The sequence below is a fragment of the Solanum dulcamara genome, chromosome 5 (assembly GCF_947179165.1).
Source record: "Solanum dulcamara chromosome 5, daSolDulc1.2, whole genome shotgun sequence".
In the NCBI taxonomy this organism is placed as follows: domain Eukaryota; kingdom Viridiplantae; phylum Streptophyta; class Magnoliopsida; order Solanales; family Solanaceae; genus Solanum; species Solanum dulcamara.
Genome location: NC_077241.1, coordinates 75562418 through 75589858, shown reverse-complemented (window position 1 = coordinate 75589858; position 27441 = coordinate 75562418). Strand labels below are relative to the sequence as shown.

Genomic DNA, 27441 nt, shown 5'->3' with positions numbered 1-27441 from the left:
CTAGTCAAACTTTCTTATCTGTCTCATCATCATCATGCTGATCTTAATTATTTATTAATTATCTCCTAGATTAGTTGCCCACTTAAATGGAACAAATAGTTTCTATCCTATTTTAGAAAATAAAACAAAAATTTAGGGTGTATTTGGTAGGGAAGGAAAATATTTTTCATAAAAATATTTTTTTAACTTTTCCATGTTTGATTGGTAAATGTTTTGATAAACATTTTCTCTAGAAGACGAGTTTCTTAAAAATGAATTTTTTTTTTAAGAGAAAATAGGTTTCATAAGTCACATTACAAATTTGTTGTCTTTTATCAACCTACCCCAATGCCCCTATCCCTCCACCCAGGGGCGGACCCACGTGCAAGTGAGGGGGTTCATCCGAACCCCCTTCGTTAAAAAATTACACTGTATATATAAGATAATTTTTTTAATTTTTGTGTATATATTTAACGTTGAACCCCTTGAGCATAAGCCAAAGGACTAGCTCAATGGCAAATGGGGTTCAATATTTCGCCTTAGCTTGTCTCAGCTCGCGGGTTTGAATCCTAATAAGCACTTTTTTTTTTGATTAGCGTGTTTAATTTTTTTTGAACCCCCTTCATAAAATTCTGGTTCCGCCACTGCCTCCACCTCCCAATTTTACCCCCTCCCCAGCCATTCCTATACCCTCATGCACACCCCCAACCTTATAATGTGTTGCTAGATTACATATAAATATTTTTAAAATAATATTTTCTTATTTATTGATTAAACACTAGAAAATCAGTAAAAAAAACTAACTCATTTTTCCAAGAAAATATTTTGTAGGAAAACATTTTCCTTCATACCAAACACATCCTAGTGTTTCCTAATGCATGTGTTTTTTCATGTTGGTTGGGAAGCTAGGAGTTTTTTTTCATGTTGGTTGGGAAGGTGGGAGTTTATTTTTGTTTTTTGTTTTTTGTTTTTTGTTTTTTTTTTAAATTTATTTTGGCTTTGATAATTTTTACCAATATCAATGCAATTAATTTATTCTCCCATCATCAATATTTTAGATTACTTTCTCTTGTGAGTGAATTTAAAGATATTTTGTTCACCAAATTTGATCTTATTTAATATGCAGCTATAATTGTTCTTTCTAAAACAATCATTTTTATCTATACGTTTTGAATTATCGTAAGCTTTATATATAATATAAGGAAAATGTTAAGCTATGATTAAAGTAATTAAAATACCTTATCATAGGAAGAAAACAAGAAAAAGCAAATCTTGATAACTCCATTGATGGAGTTTTGTTAGACGACTATATGAATTTAGACGAGTTAGTCGAGAGGAAAGAAGAAGATGAGAAGCTGCAGTACAGCAGATGCAGAACAGCAGAGAAGTTGCAGAGGAGAAGCGAAGAGAAGAGAAAAGTGATTACGTTGCCCTCAAAGTCACATTGTACATTTTTCACTCAAAAGTATGATCCATGTGGTGTGAGTGAGGTGTATTTATAGAGTATGGCTAGTTAGTTACAAGTCACTATCAACCTACAACTAGCATCTAACAAACACCAGCTAACTCTAACAACTTATTAACCATGATAGCTTGCCTAAATAAAAAAATGACACTGTAGAAATAATCGAATTGACCATAATAATCAAACAAATAGCATAAGTTAGCATATCTATATTAGTATTCAAGATATCATGCCCCGTGATTTTATATAAAATCATCTAAGAACATCATACGATCCACTATAAATTTAGAAAGGAAAAATTGAATATTTTGCACTAGTTCCAGTAGATAATTGGACACACACGTTTCTTCGAACTCTACGTGAACTCATGATGCTAAATGTACACGAAATTTTATATGAACTCGAATTACTTAATACACCAAACTGTTATAAATTGAGCCAGATAAGAGCCAAAAAGAAATAAAATAAAATGCCTCAACTTTGAAAACCATACTTTATTTTTATTATAATTAAAAACACCACATTATATATATTGTCTTATTATTTTATTTTTTGGGAGGTTAATGCAACAGGCTTGTTAAATAAATAATTGGTTTATCAATTCAGAACAGTGGCCAGCACCTTCACGTTTCTTTGGCAGATTTTTGTCTTCCCAATCCTAACCATATCACCCATATTATCTATTTTTAATGCCAAAGTAATTAGTAAACAATTAAAGATTTCAAATTTAATTCATTTCTGTTTTTTTTATGAAATAATATATGTACCATCGGTATTAAAAATAATTAGCCAATCAAATCACATTTACCTTATAAATCTCACAATTCAAGAAAACTTACATGTAAATATTGAAGGGGAGCCTTGAAGTAACTGGTAAAGTTGCATTCATATGATCAGGAAGTCAGAGGCAGAAATACAAGATAAGATTGCGTACAATAGACCCTGATGTATTTTATAGTATGACAAATATTTTATACGAGCAATGTATATAATTAAACAAACTCTACATTTATTAACTTGTAAAATCAGAAAAGGCTTGAGTTAAGGCGTCCATCTCTCCTTTTAACACATGTCCATGTGGAAACCCTCAAAATAATTACAGAAATTATTGAAAACGGGAAAGATAGTTTCCAAAATTATAAAAAGTAATTTGCTAAAGGGAATAATTGTGTCTCTAAAAGTTTTTTTTACTCCTCGTTGTGTCATTTCACAAAATAATCTTTGACTTATATATATTCTTAAGTACAATAAATAAATAATGTCATATTGACAAGATAAGAAACATTATTTTATGCCCATCTCAATCGGTGCATGTTGTAGATTGAAAAAGAAATGGAGTAGGGTTTGGATAAAGAAAAGAAAATGATGAAAAGTTTTCTTGAAAAAGTTTTTTTGGCTTTATTATTATTATTATTATTATACTAAAAAAATATGGAGTTAGCTATGAAATTTATTGATAATTCTTAATTAATTCATTGCTAAATAGCTTCTAGTTAATTAGATTTTTCATATAATTTATTGTTAATCTGTAGCTAAATTAGATTTACCATGAAATTTTCGTTGTTTAAGTACGAAATGTTGTCCCTAACTAATACCTTTTTTTTTATTAGATATATTATTAGGCATGTGGTTGTGAAAGAGAGATTTTGTTTGTTGTTATACAGTCTATTTTGTGAAGATATTATTTGTTGGAAGAGACATTTAAGATGTTGACTAAGTTAATTTTATGGACCCCTTATTGCTAGGGGATTAACACATTTTTTCATTAATAGTGAGACACATGGGAATTGGGATTGGATATAACACAGCAATTTTGGTCTCACAAAGCCTTAACAATTAGTACTATTGATTAATATCTCTTTGCTTTTATTATTTGATTTGCCCTCTTTGGCAACTTAGATGACCACGTATATATCTTCAGTACTTTTTAAAAAAATTTCAACTTTATGTATATTTAGTTTGAAATTTTTGGCATGACGTGTCTTGGGGCTTAATGAATTTATATATCCCAAATGGACGATCAACGATATCAACATGTATACTACTTAGAGAAATAATAATGGTTTTGGTAGTAAAAAGTGTTCACATGAATTCGTTGAGGTATTAGGTGATCTTTTATTCTGTGGCAGGGTGGAGCTGCCACCTTAAGGGAAATGGTGTCACGAGATCAGGCTTTGTTGGAAATTTTCATTATGTATATATAAATACATAATGTACGAATAAAATTATATGATGTATACTATAAGCTGTTTAATCAAGTTTTTGAGAGAAAATAAATGTTTATTGGGATAGTAGAAGTTAAAAATCAATAATTAGTTTTTTTCAAATGTATTTTTTTGAAAAACACTTTTGAGAAAAATACGCTATAGACTTTTTAAAAATTTGGTCAAACACTTTCATATAAAATAATGCATGCATACGCCTTTTAAATATCGGGGTTCTATGAGCTCCGAACACTATATGGAAAACCAAAAAAAAAAGTAACTAAAAACAATTACTATCGCGTTACTTTATATTTTATGACCAAGTACAATTGAAATTTTTAGATAAAACTAAATTTTTCCTGTTCAAGAATGTTCCTTAAAAACCTATAAACTCTATTATAGGTAAAAAGTAAACTTTATTTTTTCTTTAACTAGAGATCTTAAAATCAAATCTCAGAATTTTAAAAAATGCTAGAAAATGTTTTCCTTTTTACGCACGCTTGCATATCTCAAAATTAAATTAATCAAAAAAATTGATATAGATATCAAACATTAAATTAAAACAAAATTAAAGCCCCCAACGAAAAGAAGGCCTAAAATGCTTGCTTTAGTGACTCGACCCTCTAGCCGGCCATGGATTAGAAGAAAGAAATGACATGAATTAAAGAAGAAAGATCTAACTTGTTTGGTCACGAGTCATGATTGGACTTGTAATTAATTCAACACTTCCCCACCTCTATTAAAATCACATGTCCTATCTCATATGTTGTACTATACTAAGGCTTGTGTGATTGATCGTATAGGAAATACTTACTACAAGTAATTTCAGCATAAAATCCTATATTCAATACTCCAATATAGTATCAGATTGATATATCATATCTTCGAACATTTCGAATTTTGAATTCTCCTTTTATCACATTTTTTTTCCCACTTGTATTGGGTTAAATATTTTGATGCTAAAAACGTATAACAAACTTTAAGAATAATCGTTTCATAAGTAATGTGACGTTTGATTGACCATATTAACTAACATTGACATTATATTATGAAGGAATTCAAGCTATACATATGCATGTAATATTTTATATGAAATAGAAAATTGGAATTGTTTTTCAATTTTTTTTTATGTTTGACACGTCAAAATTTGAAAATATTTTTCTAAAAAAATAAACTTTTTAAAAATAAAAAAAATGACTCATGAAGTAGGAAAAATAATAATTTATAAGTAACTTTCAAGTCCATTATCTCCTCCCCAGCCACCATTTCTTGACCATTCCACCTCCGAACCCCCACCGACTCTCCATTCCATCCTACACTCAGAATATTTTGCTAACTTACATATAAATATTTCTCAAATATTGTTTTTTACTCACTTACCATAATACTTAAAAATAAGTAAAAAGTCCACTTATTTTTCAAAAAAAATATTTTTCGTGGGTGATATTTTTTTCTTTCGTACCAAACACACCCTCGTGAGTGTATTTTTATTTGTGTGAATTGAAGGAGAATCCTAGTAATAGTCAACAATAAATCATGTCTCTGCTAAGCTGCAGTTTCGAAAGCTCATATTCATAAGTATGGTCTCTATGACCTCAGGTTCCGAGCAGGTGCTGCAATTTTGTCTTTGCTTCAAATGGTCCCAAATTTTGGGGTATTCTGCGGGTAGACGTTTGATCATGTAATTTCATATTTTTAATTTGAAATTCGCATGTGTTTATAATATTTGAATAAAATTTTAACTTTAATTTGGAATTCAGATATATTCAAATCTCAAATCTACTTAAAAGATGGCATTTCAATTCAAAATTTTATTTTATTTTATTTTTAAAGTTAAAACTTGATCCATATATTTATAGTTTGCAGAAAAGACTCATAATACTAATTAAATTATATGGGGAAAAAAACTTATGCTCCGTGTGAAGAGATTGTTTGTAAAATTATGTGTATTTCAAAGTTTGTAATTGCATGTAATGATCACAAGTATTTATTTATTAAAAAATATGAAGATATGCGATGCCTTAGAATATTATGATGCTTTGTTTATGAACCTTGGTTTGCTCATTTGATCATAAGATTGTAATACATGAATTTTTTTTTGATAGTTTTCACAAATAGTGAATTTTTCATGCTTATCAAAAGAAAAAAAAAATTGAGATTGAAATTACAGGTTCAAATAAAATTTCAATTTCAGATCATGAAACGACACTTAAAATTATATATAATAATTTCTTTTCTCCCTCCTTTTCCAAATGCTAAATTCTTTTTAAGAATATAGGAGAATCTTAATTACGGAATTATGTCGAATTTGCAAAGATTGATAATGAGGTGATTGAAGATGCTTTTATGCATGTAATTAATTATAAGAACTTGCAAACTAACGTTAAAAGTAACTTTCACAAGAACAAAAAATCAAGTGAAGTACATGCAGAATAACAAATTTCACCAACTTCTTTTTAACTTCAATTTTGATATTTTAAACTCTAATATTAATCAAACGCCTTTTACCTGTACTTATTAACATCATGAATTTTTATTTCATTATTAATAAAAAAAAATCTAATATATTTTTCAATTTTATTATTTAAAATTGATATATCTTCGTTTTAAAAATGAGACATACCGGTGTCATTACAAGAATGACAGGTAACGTTAGGTCCGTGGAAGGGGATGTTTTAATTCTTCATACCTTTTTTTTCTCCTTTCAAAACTTTAATTTTTTAATACAAAATTGTGAGGAGACAGGAAATAGGGATCTTCAAAAGCACTTGTGTAAACTTGAAGCTACCGCTATTTACCTCATCATATGGCACGAATATCCGAGTTGGTAAATTTCGAAAATTGAAAATATAAACTAGACCTTATATATATATATTTTTTTTTTCATTTCAATTTATAGTATATTACCTTTTATTTTAAATATTTTTAAAAAATAACTCGGTAACATTTCATTAATAATATTATACTTAGATAACTTTGACACAAAATTTACTTTTAAATTTAACGTATATAGTGTAATTCAGTTTTTTAGCAACTACATTAATATTGTCTGCTTCTACCATTCATTTATATAATATAAAAGCCGATTAAATCTTAAATATGTATATACTAAAATGGAAAACAGGGAAGTACCTAAGTTGTTACAGAAAATATATTTTAAAATAAATAATTATGCTAAATTTAATATAAGAATATACAAGGTAATATTTGAAATGAAATGAATAAAATACAATCTTAATTAATCGAACAGATGAGAAAAAAAAATGTACTTTGCATCTTGTTCGAAGATAGAAGAAGATGTGAAAACAAAGGAATAAAGTTAATTATAGTATCGAAATTGTCTTTGCTAAAAAATATTTTATTTTTATTTTGAATTTGATATAAATTAAATTTTAATATAAATATTGAACAATTAAATGAGAAAAATTAAATAATAAATAAATTAATAATTAGAGAAAAGAAAAGTGGAGCATGGGTACTAGATTTTCGGGCCGCATGTGCACGTGTCGGATTCTTATGCTCCCTATGATGCCCTGCTTCCAAGTTATGCCTTTCCTTTTATTATTATTTCCATTTATTTGTATATCTGGTTTTAATTTCAAAAAAAAATGGAAAATATTTAAGTTTATATTTGTACTTCCCAAAATAAGCCAGATATATACTTCATTAATAATTAGGATAAAAATTATTCTTGCCGTTATTAAAATAGTCCAATTGCTCTGATTGATTAAAATCAAATCTCCATACTCACATCCATTCAATATGACGATTCGTCATATATTTTCATAAGATGAGCATTGTTCAAAAAACGTATAATAAGTTGTGAGATTTCTAACACCCCAATTATTTTTTATAAATAATTTTGACTGGCAAATTATGAAAACTAAAAAAATTAATGAAAAAATTTGAGGCAGATTATCAAATCGAATTACGTATTAGAGTTCTTCATATGAACGAGTTGTTGTACGATGAATACGATGTCAAAATTTTAATCTTTTTTTTGTATGGCATCCAATGACCTCAATTCTTTGATGTTTCATTATTGTGAGTATAAATTATTATATTATTATTAGATTCTAGAATTATTAATGATCAGGTTGCTAATTGTGACTGTGAGACAAATGCAAATTTTCTTTCACTAAATTAAAGTTTTCCCCATTTTGCACGATAATAGTTTCATAATTGACACGACAGAATGGAATGGAAGGAATGGAAAAAAATATCTCCTTCCGTTTTTTTTTTTATTTGTCACTATTTTTTTTTTAGAGTCGATCAATATTTACTATTTTCCGTTTCTTTTTAATTGTTATAATTTTCTTTTAGAGAGTCAAACGATATAAACTTTGATCAATATTTTAAGATGCATTTTTTTATCATATTGATATGAAAAAAGATGTAATTTATAATACTTTTTGTATAGTTCATGAATATTTATATTTTAATTTAAAAATATTAAATTAATATAATCTATTTTAGCTTTAAAACTTAGTTAAATTAGCTCTCGAAAATCGTAATATGACGAATAAAAAGAACAGAGCAAGCATTAAAATAAGAGGAAAAAGATTTATTTGGATCCTTCCTTCTAATATCTACGGTCTCACTTTAATTATAGTAGTTTACTTATTTTTTTCGAAAAAAACACGTTAGGTATCCTAAAGTCATGACTTCTCACGTAATATTTTGGTCAATTTGGATAGTCAGTCATATTAGCAATACACATACATATTACATATATTAAATATAAAATGTTATGAAATATAATATCTTTCTGCAACCGAGACAATATATATGGTAATATGTTGGGATTGATCAATTCTTAAATAAAAATTTCGTGTTAAGTATTCAGTGATAATCAACATTGAATATATTTTAAAGGTTTCATATGATGTGAATTTGAATTAGTTGAGCCAGTAAAATTTGAATGTATTGTAGTTAAGTTTAGAAAAAAAAATTTCAACACTAATACTTCTTTCGTCCCAATTTGTGTAACAATTTTTACTTTTCTCCATAGTAAAACTATGTAAATATAGAATAACATTTAGAAATGAATTTTTTCAGACATGAAAACAATTGCATCGTATTCTTCAAATCATCTTTTAATATTTTAATTTTAATTTTAAAATATTAAATTAATTTAATTTTAAAAATTAGTCAAATATAATTAACTGTTAATAAGAAAAAAATGTTACACAAATTGAGATAGAGTGAGTAGTGAATAATTTGATAGTGAATATGCATGGTTTAGTTCTTCAATTAAGGACAAGAAAATGAAGTATATGTCATATTTTTCATATTAAAATGATATTGAAAAAAAAATCGAAACGACTCGGAAAATTTCACCTTGTGATTTCTTTTTTTGGGCTAAGCTTGGGGAAGAATGATAAATATTTTTTTATTTATAATAAGAGATTTCGAGTTCGAATCATAAGTATAAAGTTACTTTGAATAAAAAATTTTTTACCCTGTAAAATAATTTTTTTTATAAATTTAAATTAGTCAAATTTCAAACAAATATCTGAGTATAAGAAAAGAAATGAAGGCGGCTCGAAGAATATCTTCTCTTAGTCCTTTCTAGTCTTTGAAGCAAGAACCATTCAAAACTCAGCTTGCTTGTTAATCCAACCAAGTGGAAAAACAAGAAGAAAAAAAAAGCATTAATGGTTTCATTAGAATCGATAATATATGACATTAATAAAAAGTTTTGAATTTGACTTTTGAATATAAAAAAAATAAATTCAGTTAGGAGCATTGCTTTCAAAATTAATACTGTAATGCGTAATTCGAATATAATAAAAATTTTACACAAATACCTGCAAACATTAAGTGGAAAACGGGGAAAAAGAACTGATAATATATAAAGTTTATGTTAAAGATTTTCCATTGGCATTTTAGTATATCTAGGACTTCAATCATTCCCTACTATTTATCTTTTGAAATTTTCACACTTTAAAAAAAGTACATTTGACAACTCAATCATAAGAATATTCATCCAAGTTATTTTACTTTATTTTTTCTTAAACATCATGCTTAATTAACACTTTACAAATTAAAACAGTAAAGGTCGATTTGAATAAATAATGGTTGATTTTTTATATTTTAAAAATTGTCAAATGTCTTAAGATAAACCCAATTCGAGAAAAATGACTAATATCTTTCTCTTCCTATCTACTGAAAAAAAATGTGTTCCTTTTTAGATTTTAAATTCAAAAAATTCTATACATATTTTTTAAACAGACATTATATATTTTTCAAATTTATTTTAGCTGTTGTATATTAGAATTTTATATCTATTTTTCTTGTCTCTTTATTAGTAAGTAAGCTTGTTTTATAAAATTTTATATCTATTTTTATGTTGTGAAACATATATGTACTATTATTCGAATTAATAATTAATCCTTTCATCACGATTCATAATGGGTATATTGACAAAACTAATTTTGGATATATACAAATCTTATCGAGTGGAATTAAAACCATATTATAGAAAGTCGTTTGTTGGCTGTTTTGTCCTAATTAAGCCATTATTTTAAGCATGATTTTAATATTAATCCGATAAGTTAAGCTTAACTCGTTTCTTATAATAGTAGGCTTTCTTTGAACCAACATTATAATAAGTTTAAGGGTCATTATATTCAGGTTTCAAAATAGTCATGCTTCATTGCTTATATATATTATAGAATCATATCAACTAGTACAAATTAGGCATGTTATTATTAGTATACTTTTGTTTATTTGAAACCCTAATTAATTAATTGTTAGTAATTTTTTATAAAAAAGGTCCAAAATGTAATCGTTTTAGTAAATCATTTGAAAGTGACTTATGTATATATTAAATTCTTGAATAAATAATACCATATATAATAATTATTTAAAAGATAAATTATTCATATAAAATTAATACGATTTTTAATTTGAAACGCACATCACTAATTCTTAAATTCTCAAATTACTAATAATATCAACATAACTCTTGCCCCATTAATTTGTTAATTTATGATAGACGTGTACTCATTGTTCTATTTTTTAGATAGTCTATTCTTGAAGGAGATTTATATTTCTATTTTAAAACTCAAACCACTCCATTTATCTTTTTTCTAAAAACAAAAAAAAATGATGCTCAATTTTACAAAATGTAATCAATTGTTTATTTATTTATTAATGGTTCGTGATAGTCACTAACTCACTATTTGCACTCTCTCTCTCTCTCTCTTTTTTGTTTTACAACTTTCAATTAACTGGTATTCCATAATTATTATGGTTCATAATTTTAATACCTTGTTGGGATGGTTGTTACTGTTGTATTGTATTGTATTATATTAAATATAATATTTATTTTATTATTATTTAAATTTTATTATATTATATTGATTAAATTTATTATTTGATAATAATAAAAGAATCTCATTTTATATAATGGCGATTGGTGTGATCATTACCTTCTCATTTTATTTTTATTTAATATTTAATAATTTTATTTTATTTTTTATCCTATCTTTTATAGTGACTCTATCACATACCCTATTTTTTTTTAAATTTTATTATTCAAATTATTAATACATAATATTATATAACGATAAAAAATAATACAATATACTATACTGTATTATAAAATAAGACGTAATAATTCAAAGCTGAGTATTTTATATTATTGGTTTGGTGAAAATTCTCTTTAATGGGATGAGAAAATAGGAAAAATCCATCAGCTGAAAAATATTTTAGACAAGACAGATGATTACAAAGGACTATAAGTGGCATTTTAAAACCCCATCAAACTTCTTTCTTTCTCCATCTTCAATATTGATCTTCGCCTTCTCCGTTCATCCTGCCGCCGTCCTCCGCCTCCTTACGCCGCTGCGACTAGTAAAAATACCACCGTTTTTTTTCTCTTCTGCATAGTAATAATACTTCAATGGTGTTAATGGAAATTACCATTTTGCCACTTCCTTAATACCCTTGTTTTCAGCATATTATATAGTTTCCTACTTTCCCCACAACTCTATTTTTATTATATAACCATAAAGACTCAATTTTTTTATACTTACTAATTTTTTTTCTTTTCTCTAACTTCAAGAATATTCCCTTGGTTCCATTTTTCAAGCCATTTTCAGGTCTTTCTTCAAAACCCAAAATCCATTTTTTCTATACTTTCATGTTTATACAACACATCCTCTGTATAGATACATGTAAAATACCATGTGGGTGTTGTAAATTTGCTTTGAATTTTCAAATGTGGATTGATCTTTAGTTCAATTGAAAAAATTGGGGAGTTCGGTTGGGGGCGATCAAAATGCGTGTAAGGGAAATGCATCCACTCTGTTGTATAACATTAGAGACACCGGAGATCGGAGACCAGTCGCCGGAGCCGACGTTGTTACGGACAGGCTCCGCTGTAGTTTACTCTGGATCTGACACTAATGCTGGAGGATCCGATGTTGCTGGAGTCGCCGGAATCTTGTACAAGTGGACAAATTACCATAAAGGATGGAGATCCCGGTGGTTTACTCTCCGGAATGGAATACTTTCTTATTCCAAGAATCGCCGGCCAGACCATCTAGACGGAGATGACATCAGGCTTATCGGTAATCTCCCCGCCGGTAACCCCAGTCGCCGGAAACATGGGAAATCCGTCGGCATTGTTCATCTCAAGGTACAAAGGGAAAAAAATGGTGTTTTTGGTTTTGGGTTCTTCAATAAGCAAATCTTGAATTTCAGATAATTACTTTGATTGTTTAGATATCTGAGCCATTTTTGATCCATTTTTTTCCAATTGTCCGATGGTTAATGAATTAGTTTGTTTGTTTTACTCATAGTTGGAGGTTTTTACAGTGCAATTTGAGTGGTTGTTAATTCATAGTGGGTCACATCAGCAGGTGAAAGAAAATGGGAGAGAGTTATAGGCCACAATAAGGCTAAAAAGACTCATCTTTTCTAGTAGACCTACGTTTATGGTAAAAAAACTATGACAAACATTGTCACTTTTTTGGGTGGTTTTCTTGTTCTTCATAAAAATCAGAACTTTTTTTCTTCATGTTTGTCATTGAATTAACTTGGAAGTGATCCATTTGTCATCTTCCTTGATGAGTTTCTTTCCTTTTCTTTGCTGTTACAAGATGAATGGTTGTGGAAAAGTGGGGTTGAAAGTTATGTTCTTTTCTTCATTAAAAATATTAGTTGTAATAGTAGCTAACAACCAAAAGAATAGTGAATTCTCTTTCTATCTCTTAACTTATTTTCTCGTGTACTTGTAGTTATCATGTTTGTATTTTATACTTTTTCTTTAGAGGTTTAGTATGACTTGAGAGTTCATTGAAAACTTCATTATTTTGAGGAGAGAATAAGGGAAACTGGGAAAGGATGTTGTTCTTCTACAATTGCTGGTAGAACTTGGTTTCTTTGGTGTGTTGGTCTGTCAGCTCTCATGATATTTGTTATAGGTTGTCTTGATATATCTTTATCTTATATCAATATGTTCTCTCCTATAATGACATTACCAGTTGTCTACTAGACTAGCAGTGACTTTCTTTCTTTCATTCCCTAGATATTTTGACCCCTATATTTGGAGCAGTAGAAATTTAGTTACCCTTTTTTTCTCTTCAGAATGCTTTATCATGCTTTTTATAGTATTTTTTCATGATTTACCCTCCTCAAACCCTACTTATGGATTACACCGTGTATGTTGTTGTAGTTTACGGAAGATATTTCGAAGGAAACTACTTTCTATCAATTTGAGGAAAATGACTTCCTTCACTTATTGACATAAGTCATTTTCCATAAAACTTGTTTGATTTTTAACTTTATAGAACTTGCTCTAACCACAATTATTAATGTTTATTACAAAAAGTGTTTCACCAAAGCACTCTCTGATTTGGTAATAATATTATTTTCTACGGCAATCCTTTTTTTTTTCCAAAAATATATTCCCTCAACGACCAAACATTTCCAAGATTTTTTTTTCAAGACAATGATTTACGTCGTACCAAACACATTCGATGTAAAAATTGCTTTTTCATTTAACCTAGAGATTATTGGGTGGATTCCTTACAGGTGTCATCATTCCGTGAGAGCAGGTCTGATAATAGGCGATTCTACATATTTACTGCTACCAAGTCTCTTCATTTGAGGACGCATTCAAAGAAAGAACGGGCTGCGTGGATAGAAGCTTTGATATCAACAAGAAATCTTTTTCAGTTGAGACCTTTGAATGATAATCTCAACCTTTTGCAAAATGATGTATCTATATCTACTGAAAGATTGAAAAACCGGTTGCTTGAAGAAGGCATTGGTGAGGGACTTGTCCAGGACTGTGAGCAGATCATGCTATCGGAGTTTTCAGAAATAAAAGGACAACTTAAAAGTCTTTGTGAGGAGCGCTCCAATTTGATCGACACATTGAGACAGTTGGAGGTAACTTTATTATATTCTCCTCATAATTTACATGTTGAAGTGAATGGAACCAGTTCATGCAAATTAGTAAGGAATATAGCTTAATGCTTTTGATTCGATTTTACTAGGAATATTCATTTCTCTAAATATCGTTGGATTTGAATCTGTGACTAAACGTTCTGAAACTATCTGAAGTAACATAGAAGTTTGGTTTTCCAGTGATTTTGGTTAAAGCTAAGCTAATGTCATGAGAAAGTCCTCTCTGTATTATCTTGGTAATATGATTTCTGGATCATCTTAGAATAAGATCCTTAGTGGCTTAGATTATAATGTTTAGAATTCTCTAGTCATATTAGAAACAAAGGTTTCAAAACACATTGTCGTTGTGACTTTTAACTACAGTTGTGATACTTTTTGTTACCTCTATGGCCCCCTTATAAAGGTTTGTGTCTTCTCAAGATGAATGCCGATTGCACCTAACGGGTTTCTCCGACTCATTGTGAATAACAATAACAATTACATTTCAATCCCAATCAAGTTGGGTTGGCTATTCTCACTGACCATGTTGTTGAATTTAATTTCACTTTAGATCAATGATTATATTACTAAATATAAACAGCAAGCACTAGAAATCATTTATATTTTCACTAGCATATAAATTTCTGATAGGATTAGAGAGCTTCTAGAAAACATGAGACCTAAAGTAAACGACTAAACTTACTGATATGACTAAAATATATTCCCAAATTGTACAATCTTTTGTTCTTCCCTTGTGTCCTATTTTTGCTAGGTACATATGCTTCTAAGAAGTTGTTGGTCTTTTGAGATAACCTTTTTCCGTTTGTTGTTAGGTCTACCTTGTTACCTTTTTAATACGTTCATTCACCTAGGCTTAACTCCTACATACAGGTGCATCTGAAGGTTAATGAAGGATATGACCAAATCATTTTAAGCGAATTTCTCTCATTTTATCATTGAAGCGTGCTACCCGCACCCTTTGCTGAATGTGTTTACTTTTAATCCTGTATGACTTCACATCTATCTTAGCATCTGCATCTCTGCAACACTCAGTGGATGTGTTGGACTTTAAGGGGTCGTTTGGTCGGAAATAAGTTATCCCAGGATTAATTATCTTGGGATTAGCTATCCTAGAAAAACTTATCCCACCATGTATATGAGATAACTTATCCCATCACTATGGTATAAATGGTGGGATAAGTTATCCCAAACTTGACAACCAAACAAAACACCAAAATTTTATCCCGAGACTATTATTTTATCCCAAGATTATTTGTTTTTATCCCTCACACCAAACGACCCATAACAACCCAAATTCACTTCCATATAACATTGCTGGTCTTACACGGTGTTATAGGAATAGATATATACAATCCTACTTAGAATAGAAATAGAAATAAGAATAGTAGTAGGAATAGAAATAGTAAATAGTATCCTACTTGGTAAAGGATTGTATTGTAGTGTCTATAAATAGGGGCTCTGTGTAATAATATAGATACACAATTCAATAATATTTTTCTCTTATATTTCTCACTTGGTATCAGAGCCTCTACGATCTTGGTAGAGAATCAAAGAACTTCCGTTGCCGGCGGGCGGCTATTACCCATATATGCCGCCCGCCTGGCCAATGATTATGTTAGCAAAAGTCGGGGTCATCGTGTATCTTTTCGGTGACTATTTTCTCATATCTAATTTGTGTAGCACTGTGCATCTTTCTGGTGATTACTATTTCATATTTAATTTGCGTAGTACCGTGCATTTTTTCGGACTACTTTCTCATATCTGATTTGTGTAGCACCGTGCATCATTCCAGTGACTACTTTTTTATATCTTATTTGTGTAGCACCGTGCCATGTTTTCGGCGACTACTTTCTCATATTCGATTTGTGTAGCATTGTGCCATCTTTCCAGTAACTACTTTCTCATATTCGATTTGTGTAGCATCGTGTCATCTTTTCAGTAACTACTTTTTCATATCTGATTTGCATAGCACCGTGCCATTTTTTCGATGATTAATTTCTTATTTGTATAGGGCCGTGCCATCATTTCGACCCAACCTATATAATTTCTATTTTCCAGTAAGCTCGTGCTATCATTCCGACCCTACCCATATCATTCTCTTTCTCAGTAGGGTCATGCCATCATTCCGACCCAACCTATATAATTTCTAGTTTTCAGTAAGCTCGTGCCATCATTCCGATCCTACCCATATCATTCTCTTTCTTAGTAGGGTCATGCCATCATTCCGACCCATATAATGTTATTTCTCAGATTGTAACCACTTTCAGCCATCAAATCTAATAATCAAGCGCATGAGCATGTTCCTGCCAGTTTCACGGTGACTTTCTTGTTTAAAATCTAGTCATCTCTTGATTTTGAGTCATTCCATATATTTTATACCATATTTTTTTAATAGTTAATGTACAATAAAAATTTATCCACATTTAATATTTAAATTAACCTAAAGAATACATCTTAACTTATATTTTTATTACTACACCATAATTAAGTAATATATGCATTTTAACTTACCGAATACTGAAACCGAAATTGCTCTGAAGCCACATTCTACGGAGGAAAAATGATACATCGTAAACAAAGAGAAAATAATTTATGAATAGATACAGAAGAAAAAAAATATTACCATGTAATAAAAATGATGAAAAAGAGTGAAAACAAAAATCTCTAATATATCACACATAATTTTTATACATATGTTTTTCTTTGAATTATCCAAAATCTCTACATTACTGCACTAATTATTAATTAGTTCCTACAAAGATATGAAAGAGTTGGAATTTTTTGGTTTTCAATATAACTACCAAACAGTTTGTGTATATAACTGACGTGGTGAATCATGCAAAGTGAAATTGGAATTCTTAACCAATTGCATAAATTTGAAATTAAAATTTATAATTTTTACATGTACATGAATTTAAATTTTAGCAGTTATCCATAATGTACGTGTTTGAAAGTGTGCATATAGTATGCTGTAAACGTGGGAAAGTTGAAATGAAAATGGTAAGGGAAATGAAAAAATGGGATAGTTTCCTCTTACTAAACTCTTCTCTTTTTGGTAATTTTTCTTCTTTTTTTTTCCACTTTTTTTGTTGTAAAAAAAATAAAAAATCGGTATTCTGTATTTCCCAAAAACCAAAATCGAAATACCGAAACCGAAATATCAAATTTTATATTTCAGTACCGAATACCGAACCGAATTACCGAATTATCGAATTACCGAATACTAAAATAGCCGGTTCGGTTCGGTAATTCAATTTTCGGTATTTTATGCCCGACCCAAGTTTCAGATTACTTTTGCCAAAAAAAAAGGAGGATATACTCAGATATTTGAGTTCGATTAGAGTGATATTTTCTCTCCTGTGGCTAAAATAGAATATGTCCCTTTTTTCTATCTATGGTTGTTGTTCTCCATTGACCTTTTTAATTAGCTGGACAGTAATAATGTTTTTCTCTACGAGAATCTTGAGGAAGAAGTCTATATAGACCAACCACCTGATTTTGTTGCTCAAAGGGAGTCTGCTAGCCTTGTATGTCGATTGTGTAAGTCACTCTATGGTGTGAAACAGTCTTCTCAAATTTGGTTTGGGAAGTTCAACACTGCAATTCAAGAATTTATCACTCTGTGTTTTATCGACATATGCATCAAATTTAGTATTTCATGAGAAGACTAAGCACATTGAGATTGACTGGCATTATACATCAAATTCAATATTTCATGAGAAGACTAAGCACATTGAGATTGACTATCAATTTTGTGAAGTCGAGCGATCAACTTGCAGATATCTCACCAAGCCCCTCATCTGTCCTGGTATTAATTACATTTGTAACAAGCTAGGTACATATGACTTGTATGCACTAGCTTGAGGGGGAATGTTATAGGAATAGGTATATACAATCCTACTTAGAATAGGAATAGAAATAGGAATAGTAGTTGGAATAGAAATAGTAAATAGTATTCTACTTGGTAAAGGATTGTATTGTAGTGTCTATAAATAGGGGCTCTGTGTAATAATGTAGATACACAATTCAATAATATTTTTCTCTTATATTTCTCACACACGGAATAGCTGTTTTACAGAACTTGCCTTTTAGTTTAACGCGTATTTCATGTCCTTCTATTACATAACATCTTGTAGCAATTCTCCATTTCAGCCATCATATTTTGATTTTCTGTTAACATAAAACATCTTTATCTATAATGACCAGCTCACTGCTTCAGAATAAATTTGGAAGACTGTTGCAGATTCTCTTTTAATAATTGACTACCAGTGTTCTTTATTTGGGGGGGGAAAAAAGGAGAGGAAAATTGACTGGCAGTTTCCCAAGGTTATGTCATTCATATATAAGTTCGACACACAGTCATCTCAAATTATAAGATTCTGTTTGTGTGACATATTTTAGGCACCACGCAGATCTATTTTCCAGACAGGTTTTCTCTACCTTTCTATAGCCTCTCTTTATTTTCATGAGCTTTCTGCACATATAACTGTGAAACTTTGTCAGTTATGTGATTCTTTAGTTTAAAACTTGTGAAATATTTCAGTGAGGTCGCATTGCAGGATGAATAAGTTGGGTTTGTCATATTACTGAATTTATTCATCTGCACGAATTCCTTTTTAAGTTGAATACACAGTATTGTTCTGGACTTCTGATCCATATAAATTTTGATGCAGTCATGTTACATGAGTTAACTAACTTTGCTTCGATGATTTGCATATTTCTGTAAAATGAGCTCCACTATCTCTAAATTGCATAAGTTTTGCTTCTGAAGGCAGCTAATATCGAAGGTGAAGCTTCCGGGGTTCACGATGGTTCATTCCAACTGATGAAGCAATTTTCCAGTTTAGGACGTGGCAAGTACAGCGGTATGTTATACATATACTTCATCTACTTCTACCTGTACAAGTACAATTAAGTAAGCAAAACACACAAACAAAAATATATTTCCCTTACAAGTTTCTTCAACTTTTGACAAATCGTTGCACATTAGGCCTATGATATCAGATGAACTAATTTGAATGAGTGAAAGTTTTGAGGTTATCTTCCACTCATAATCCCTTTCGTTAAGCATATTGCAGCAGAAATGCTAGTTGTTCTGCTAATACTATCTGATTTACGGCCTCATTGTCAGCTCTATTTCACTTCATTATGCTGACATTCGTTGTAGTTGTAAAGAGATAGGGATTCAGCAAATTATTTGCTCCAGGTTTTCACAATTTCTCTTGCTTATGATGTACTGGAATTCTGCCACACATCACTAAAATAGTTTCAGTTGCTGTACCTCACATCATATGTTCAAGATGCTGAACTTATCTTGTATATTAATAGAACTGGAATATCCGTTGAATATTGGCATAATTTTAGTGGCTTCAAATAAGTGTAACTTCTTTGAATTGATTCTCATACTCCCCTGCTGAAATACACTCTTTCTAGAATTGATTTATGCTCGTATCACATTTTATATGACATTGTTTGACGAACATAGAGTTTAAGATTGTAGTTTAAAATATTTATTGTATTTAGTGGTAGGGGAATAAATATTTGAGTAATGATTGAAAAGTTAGTTTGGCACCGAAAACATTACTTTTAAGTTTGAAATTGGAATATTTATATGTTTTTGAATTTTTTAAAGGTGCGAAAGTTATGTAAGAGTAATATTATTAGTGGAATAATGTCACGGATTTTGGAACATCCCGAAATTGGGTAAGTGACATATAATTAAGATTTTTTGGGGCATTTCCTTTTCCTGATTGTACCAAGGCAATAATAGATTAAGAGTCTTGCAATATTTCGGAGAAGAATTACTGAAGCTGGCTGTGCTGAAACATTATCAATTGTTATGAGGCGGAGACATCAGATGTTTGCACGCAGAATCTAATAGTTGTCCCAATTACCATTTCACTTTCTCATATATATGCACTGAGCCCAATAACAGCCTACTACAAGGCTGTGCCTGCTTTTATCTATTTATCAAAAGATCAACTCTGTCTGCACTATTCCTTGTCAATATTTTTCAATTATAATTTCTGGATGTTGGAATGGTGAAATAAAAGTTGGGCAAATATATTTTGATGATTTGTTGGCCAGCTAAATCAGTTATGGACACCACCAAAGAATCATGATAATAGACCTAAATAGATATATCCATAATCCACAGGGCTTTATCTCAGTGGACCATTGAGAAGCATTTTTCTCGTTTAAAGGTGCTTAGTATGTTAAAATGTAGAATTTTGAATAACTTAAAATGTTTGAACTTTGAATAACTTAACATAGTCACGGTAGTCTATCGTATTAGTAGACTCTTTAGCACACTATAATTTCTTGTTCACTGATGTCTGCTATTATCTAGTACTTTCCGTACTTTCCTTACTTTTCGTACTTTGATTACTCTATTTTATTTGTAGCGCTCCCGTTATTTGCCTTTTCATATCGCTTTGAACTTATTAACCTCTTAACTTCTTATCTTTATCTAACGTCTTTTTATGCTTTATTGAGCCGAGGGTCTCCCAGAAACAGCCGTCCTACCTTGGTAGGAGTAAGGTCTGAGTACAATTTACCCTTCCCAGACCCCACGTTGTGGGATTTCACTGGGTTGTTGTTGTTGTTTGAACTTTGAAAGCTGTACATGACTCCGGCAAACTTCTGTTAGCCTTTGGTAAAACATCTCAATAAGGGATGAGAACCTTTCAGTTCGGAGATTTATGTTTTCTTAGTCAAAGAGGTACAAACTGTTATGTGGAAGAGTGTTGGGTGTATGCACATCATTTGACCTCATACATTTCATTTCAGAATATAGTACAACTGAATCGTCTGATGATATTGAGAAGCAAGAGCTTGATGAAGCGTCAGATGAAGAGGAAGCCAACTATCTTGACGCAAATGAATGCTTTTCTGAACTTCATATATCTGGTGGGTCAGTAGTTGGGGACAACATGGAAAACAATACCATTGATGCATCTGTGCGTGCACAAGTTGTACGCAGAACGAAGCTTCCAGATCCAGTTGAAAAAGAGAAAGGGGTCAGTCTTTGGGCTATGATCAAAGACAATGTCGGGAAAGATCTAACTCGAGTTTGCCTGCCAGTGTATTTCAATGAGCCAATTTCCTCCCTGCAAAAGTGCTTTGAAGATTTAGAGTACTCATATCTTCTAGATAGAGCATATGAACATGGAAAATCGGTACGATCTTTAATACCTTCACCTCTTGTTACTACGAGAACATGACTTGGCATTTGTGTTTACCTTCTTGCTTTCTACTCTAGAAGGTGCTTATCAGGCTTTTCTAAATAAAATGATTACATGAAGTTGATATTGCTTGAATTCTATTCAGCTAATTTGTTACTTGCCACATATCTCATTCAAGTAGTAAAACAAGTACACTTGGAGTTTTTCTGTCAGATAAATGTTTAGGTATTGGGAGGCGCAGAAAAGGTCTATCTACTATCTCCCTTTTAATCATTCTATCAAAAGAAAAAAAAAGGAATGTAATTAGTGAATCTTCTTTTGTTAGGGCAGTCATTGCTTGTATACTTCTAGACTGCAAAGATGCCAACTCTTAATTGCTAGGTATAATTTGTTTGTCAGAACACACATTTTTGGAATAATTGTTTCAGAACATAAGTTATAATCTTTTGTTTTGATGAACAACACAAGTTATACTCTTATTCAGATAATATAATAGTCCTCACATGACAGCTATGGCTCAAAACTTGATATTGCGTGTATGAGCCGAATTTATAACTTTGTACGTGGTACTAAAGCATAACTGTTGCTTTCATTCCTGTCTGTTTTTCCCCCCTAAAGGTTTATATAAACTTGCTATCTCTCACTAGGAGCAGGCTTCTTCGAGTTTTTTTCCAATTATATTTACATGGTGTAGAGCAATTCTTGGTTAGATGTTTAGCTTTATGTTGATCATCATTTGAATTGTCTTGCTCTTCCAGGGGAACAGTCTTTTAAGAATTCTAAACGTTGCTGCTTTTGCTGTGTCTGGTTATGCTTCAACTGAAGGCCGGAATTGTAAACCTTTCAATCCTTTGCTTGGAGAAACCTATGAAGCTGATTTTCCTGAAAAAGGAATCCGGTTTTTCTCGGAGAAGGTATTTTATCAAGAATATATGGTGCTGTTATATATTGAATTGATTCTAGAAATACTAGGTTTATATCTGGGCATGCAACTTCCCCTTGCAGTACTATTTTGTTAGCAAAACTTGGTTTGTCGTCAATCAAATCGTACCCATAAAAGCATGTCATATGACTACGGCTAATTCAAACAGCTTCTTCATATTACATTAAGAATTTGCAAAAACTGGATGTACACATATCAGATCTTACACCATTTGCATCGGTTATGTTTCCAGAAAAGACTGTCTATAATAGAATGGAATTTATTTATTTTTGTAGTAGTGTCTCTAGGATTGGACATAACATGATTTGAGATTGAAGGATACGACATATTTTCAACACGCTAGGTCGGTCAAGTCACTCCATTGCAGTTTGTTTTCCGTGTAAAGTTTCTATAAATGTGAGGATTTACTTTTTCAACTTCTTTTCTTAAGTAATCAAGGGAGCTTATTCTGTGGAAATTTTTTTATGGTAAAAGAGACAAACATCATATTAGAGAATGATAACAAAAGAAAACATCTTATGTTATTGAGGGAGCTTATTCTGTGGGAAGCTTTTTATGATAAAAGAGACGAACATCATATAGAGAATGATAACAAAAGAAAACATCTTAGATTTTCTTAGCTTTTGCGACCAAAGTGAATTACTATGAAAAATCAGTAGGCGCACTTGGTAGTTTAACTTACCGAAGAAAGAATGAATTTGGAACACGAGACGTTGAAGCTGGAATTTCTTATTTAAGTATCTGATTGAATGAGTTGATATTTATGATAGTAATTAGCCAATTCTTGAAACAGGTTAGTCACCACCCAACACTTATTGCCTGTCACTGTGAAGGTAGAGGATGGAAATTCTGGGCTGACAGTAATCTTAAGTCAAAATTTTGGGGGAGATCAATTCAAGTTGATCCTGTTGGAACACTTACCTTAGAATTCGACGATGGGGAGATCTTCCAGTGGAGCAAGGTAGACAGAACGTCATGATGATCATTGAGCAGTTTAAAAAGATAGTTTGGTTCCTATTGAGGTTCTTGTTTTGTTTGTTTAATTCGAGACTTTAATATCCTCAGGTCACAACAAGTATCTACAATCTTATTCTTGGTAAGATATATTGTGATCATCATGGGACAATGCATATACGTGGCAATCGTCAGTACTCATGCAAGCTCAAGTTCAAAGAGCCATCTATTATCGAGCGTAATCCTCATCAGGTAATGAGAAATCCTGTAACTAATTTAACAAATGTCTTATTTTTGTCTACTACTCCACACACTAATATGTGTATACATTAAAATTTTGTTGTACTGTTGGCTGGATAATTCAAAATTCAAACTAACTCTACAGGTTTATGGATTTGTTGAAGATGTCTCTGGGAAGAAAGTTTCTACATTATTCGGAAAGTGGAACGAGAGCATGTACTATATCAATGGAGAATGGGCCAGCAAGCCTAAGGATTTATCTGATTCATTTTTATTGTGGACAAGGAATAATCCACCCCCAAATCTCACTCGATACAACTTGTCTTCTTTTGCTATTACACTGAATGAATTAACACCAGGACTTAAGGTACAACAGAGTGTTAATGAAATTTTTATGTGAAAGATCAATTTCCTCTTTTATGTTCAGCTAATTGTCGTGTATAACCTGTCTAATCTGCGTGTTTAATCTTGAATAAAGGAGATTCTCCCACCTACAGATTCAAGACTCAGACCTGATCAGCGACATCTGGAGAATGGGGAATATGACAAGGCAAATGCAGAGAAGTTGCGGTTAGAGACACGACAGAGAATGGTATGTCTGCTTCCACTCTATTCTTCCTCATTTATTTCTGTGCACACTTTCTTTTTTTGACTGTTTATCGTTCTTTCTTTAGTCCGCAATATTGTTGTCAATCTGATAACTCAGACTTCTTGTGTGTCTGGCCATCTCCTTGGGTTTGCCACTTGCCCTGTAATCCTCTCAAGTTTCCTAAAATCTTCAAATTGTCACATAGCAAACTTTCAGCTAATATTATTAATTTATGAATCTTTATTTTTTTAGTCTAACAAAGCAGTTTCTCTTTCCTTACAGTCCAGGAAATTACAAGAGAATGGTTGGAGACCCCGATGGTTTCAAAGAGAAGGTGAAGATGGGACTTTCCGGTACATGGGTGGCTACTGGGAGGCAAGGGAGACGTCTACTTGGGATGGCTGCCCAAATATTTTTGGCGAGATTGATCAAGATCTCCTCAACTCCTTTGAAGGATCCTGATGGTTTTAGAAGGCATAAAAGGTTTGAGAAACTACTTTTCTACTTAAATTATGTGCTTTTAACACTTCCATTTCCTGGCTATTACTTTCACATACGTTTTAGAAAACAACTGAATGGCTACGTGATCAACTCGTGCCTTGACAAGGCTCCGCTTCTAGTTACCTTGTTACCTTTTCAAACACTGTTATCTTGACAAATTTCTTTCTTGACACATACTTGTCTGATTCATATCACATTTGTTGTAACCTCATTTATCTTTGTTCCCATCATATGAACACATTTAGGCCTAATACCAAATCACACCTTCAAAAATTTCCTCTCTGCCTCGGTAAACCAGAAACCTAATCTTGTTATATTTTCCCTGCCTGTTTTCTCATCAAAAGTCAATTTGGTACACATTTTTCAGGAACCTGAATATTTGTAGATTAAGGACAACATCTTGAGCAGAGTATTATCGGGGAATTCTATAGACAGATGGGAGTATGTGGTCAGTCTGCGACTGCCCGAATTTATAGTAGTTTAAAGATTGTTCTCAGAGGTTGATAAAAGTCAATCCAGAATCCTGAAGGCTTTTTTCAGAACGAAGAGACAATCTTGCAAAGAGTCGACAAACGATGGAAGCAAAAAACGTGAGAAGTTTCTTACTAGATCTATGCATCAAGCTGCTTTGATCAAGCTTATATTTTGTGTTGAAATTGATCCCATTTTCATTATGCTTCATTTTTCTTTGGCTAGGGATTAGTTTAGGTTAATATTATTATCTGTACTTTTTTTGTTGAAAATAAAAATTAGCAAAAAAAAAAAGTGGATGTACTAAAGAAGTAAACTGAGCACAAATAGCTTTTGTAAAGACCTAATGTAGATTAGTGCTACACATGTTGAGATATACACAAAAGAACTAGCTTCCTGGATTCTCATTTACCCAAAAATTCAAAGTTTTTCTAAAGCTTTTTTGTTATTTATCCTTTTGAAACATCTTGTTAGATATTCAATTATAAATATTACGGAAATGATAATTTTATAAATAATAATTAATTATTGTAATTTAAAACATAATTTTGAATTGAATATTACGGAAATTATAATTTTACTATTTTTTAAATTAAATAAATTTTTTATGTAAATACATATATAATGCATTTCTAACCCAATAAAAGAAATAAATATAAATGATAATTGTAATATATTTTTAATTCAATATATTATACATATTGTAGACATTTTCAATGTACGTGGTGAATACATAACTAAAATATTTTTAATACAACAATATATTCCCTTAATAAGAGAAAAAAATTAAAAATAATTATAATAGATTTTGAATGCAATACATTATATTATAGGCATATGTCAATGCATGTGGTGAATATATAAATAAAACATTTTTAATACAATAATATATTTTAGCACCGTTAATAAGCGAAAAAATTAAAAATAATTACAATTTTTTTAATTCGATATATTATACATATTATAGGTATGTTTCAATGCACGTGGTGAATAAATAACTAAAATATTTTTAATACAAATGTATTATAAGTATTATATGTGAATTTCAAACATTCCAGTACTATTCAAATTAATTTACGTTAGAAATGTATTATATTTTTTGAAATAAAAAAAATTGAATTCATAACAATGTACAATATTGAATACGAATTGTAATATATTTTGAATTTAATATATTATATATAGTATATACATATTTTAATGCACGTACTGAATATATAACTAAAATATTTTTAATACAATAATATATTCCGTTAATAAGAAAAAAAATAAAAAAAAATTATAATTAATTTTATATTTAATATATTATAATTATTATTTTTAAAATAGGGAAAAATAGAAAAAAAAAAAAGAAGGAGAAACACATGCACAAAGAGAGAGAGAAAAAAATAAAAAAATAAAAAGAGAAGGAGAAACAGGGGCACAAAGATAGAGAGAGAAAAATGGAAGGCAAAAGAGAGAGAGAGGGGGGGGGGGGGAGGGAGAGACTAATGGGGTGATTTTAATTGATAATTGCAAGAAATATGTTATAGCTCATAATTTTTAAAAAATACCTTAAAAAGGATAATTATTAATCTAAAATAGTTTATTTATGTAATTTTTCCACATAAAATCAGGAATATTATGAGTATTAAATTGTAAGGTAAAATACATTATTCTTTAAATATGTCAACAATATTATATTTAAACACTTGAACACTTGTCGAGATGAGAATGTTGAGATGGATGTGTAGGCATACCAGGAACGACAGAATTAGGAACGAGGCTATTCGGGACAAGGTAGGAGTGGCCTCGATGGAAGACAAGATGCGGGAAATGCGACTGAGATGGTTTGGGCATGTGAAGAGGAGGGACCCAGATGCCCCAGTGCGGAGGTGTGAGAGGTTGGCCGTGGATGGTTTCAGAAGAGGTAGGGATAGGCCGAAAAAATATTGGGGAGAGGTGATTAGACAGGACATGACGCAGATGCAGCTGACCGAGGACATGACCTTAGATAGGAGGGTGTGGAGGACCCACATTAGGATAGAAGGCTAGTACATAGTCACGGTAGTCTACTGTATTAGTAGACGCTTTAGCAAACTATAATTTCTAGTTCTCTGATGTCTGCTATTATCTATTACTTCCCGTACTTTTTCTACTTTGATTACTCTATTTTATTTGTAGCGCTCTCGTTATTTGTCTTATCATTTCGCTTTGAACTTATTTTTTTCCTCTTCACTTCTTAGCCTTATCTAACATTTTTTTTATGCTTTTTTTTTAGCCCAGGGTCTCCCGGAAACAGCCGTCCTACCTTGGTAGGAGTAAGATCTGCGTACAATTTACCCTCCCCCTGACCCCACGTTGTGGGATTACGCTGGGTTGTTGTTGTACACTTGAACACGTTTTTATATTTTGCATCTAAACACATGATACAATGTTCTTATTAGACACTTTCGACTCAGGTTTTTAAAAAAGCTTTTGCGCATATTATCAAGCATCAATTATAATTT

The 27441-nt window shown here is 30.8% G+C and overlaps 1 protein-coding gene across 5 annotated transcripts; it reads left to right on the top strand.

Annotated features, from left to right (window-relative positions):
* The first annotated feature begins 11380 nt into the window (after positions 1–11380).
* Positions 11381–25371, top strand: LOC129889883 (oxysterol-binding protein-related protein 2A). Of its 5 annotated transcripts, none has more exons than XM_055965345.1 (11): positions 11384–12295; positions 13693–14052; positions 18842–18935; positions 20860–21248; positions 22013–22168; positions 22991–23158; positions 23263–23403; positions 23537–23758; positions 23873–23983; positions 24263–24463; positions 24849–25371. In XM_055965345.1, exons 1-10 carry the CDS (start codon positions 11936–11938, stop codon positions 24440–24442), a joined length of 2181 nt encoding a protein of 726 aa, XP_055821320.1. In that variant the 5' UTR covers positions 11384–11935; the 3' UTR covers positions 24443–24463; positions 24849–25371. The 5 variants fall into 5 exon arrangements, with proteins under 5 accessions (XP_055821322.1, XP_055821321.1, XP_055821320.1 ...); XM_055965344.1 differs by having other exon boundaries at positions 11386–12295; positions 23870–23983; XM_055965348.1 differs by lacking the exon at positions 11384–12295 and adding an exon at positions 12552–12596 and having other exon boundaries at positions 23870–23983.
* Positions 25372–27441: the final 2070 nt, after the last annotated feature.

Bases quoted from the DNA above. Each gene is read 5' to 3' on its own strand.
- LOC129889883 (XM_055965344.1), top strand. From the start codon at position 11,936: ATGCGTGTAAGGGAAATGCATCCACTCTGTTGTATAACATTAGAGACA. The intron at 14,053-18,841 runs GTAACTTTATTA...TTGCTTCTGAAG, and splicing joins ACACATTGAGACAGTTGGAG to GCAGCTAATATCGAAGGTGA. The intron at 22,169-22,990 runs GTATTTTATCAA...TTCTTGAAACAG, and splicing joins TCCGGTTTTTCTCGGAGAAG to GTTAGTCACCACCCAACACT.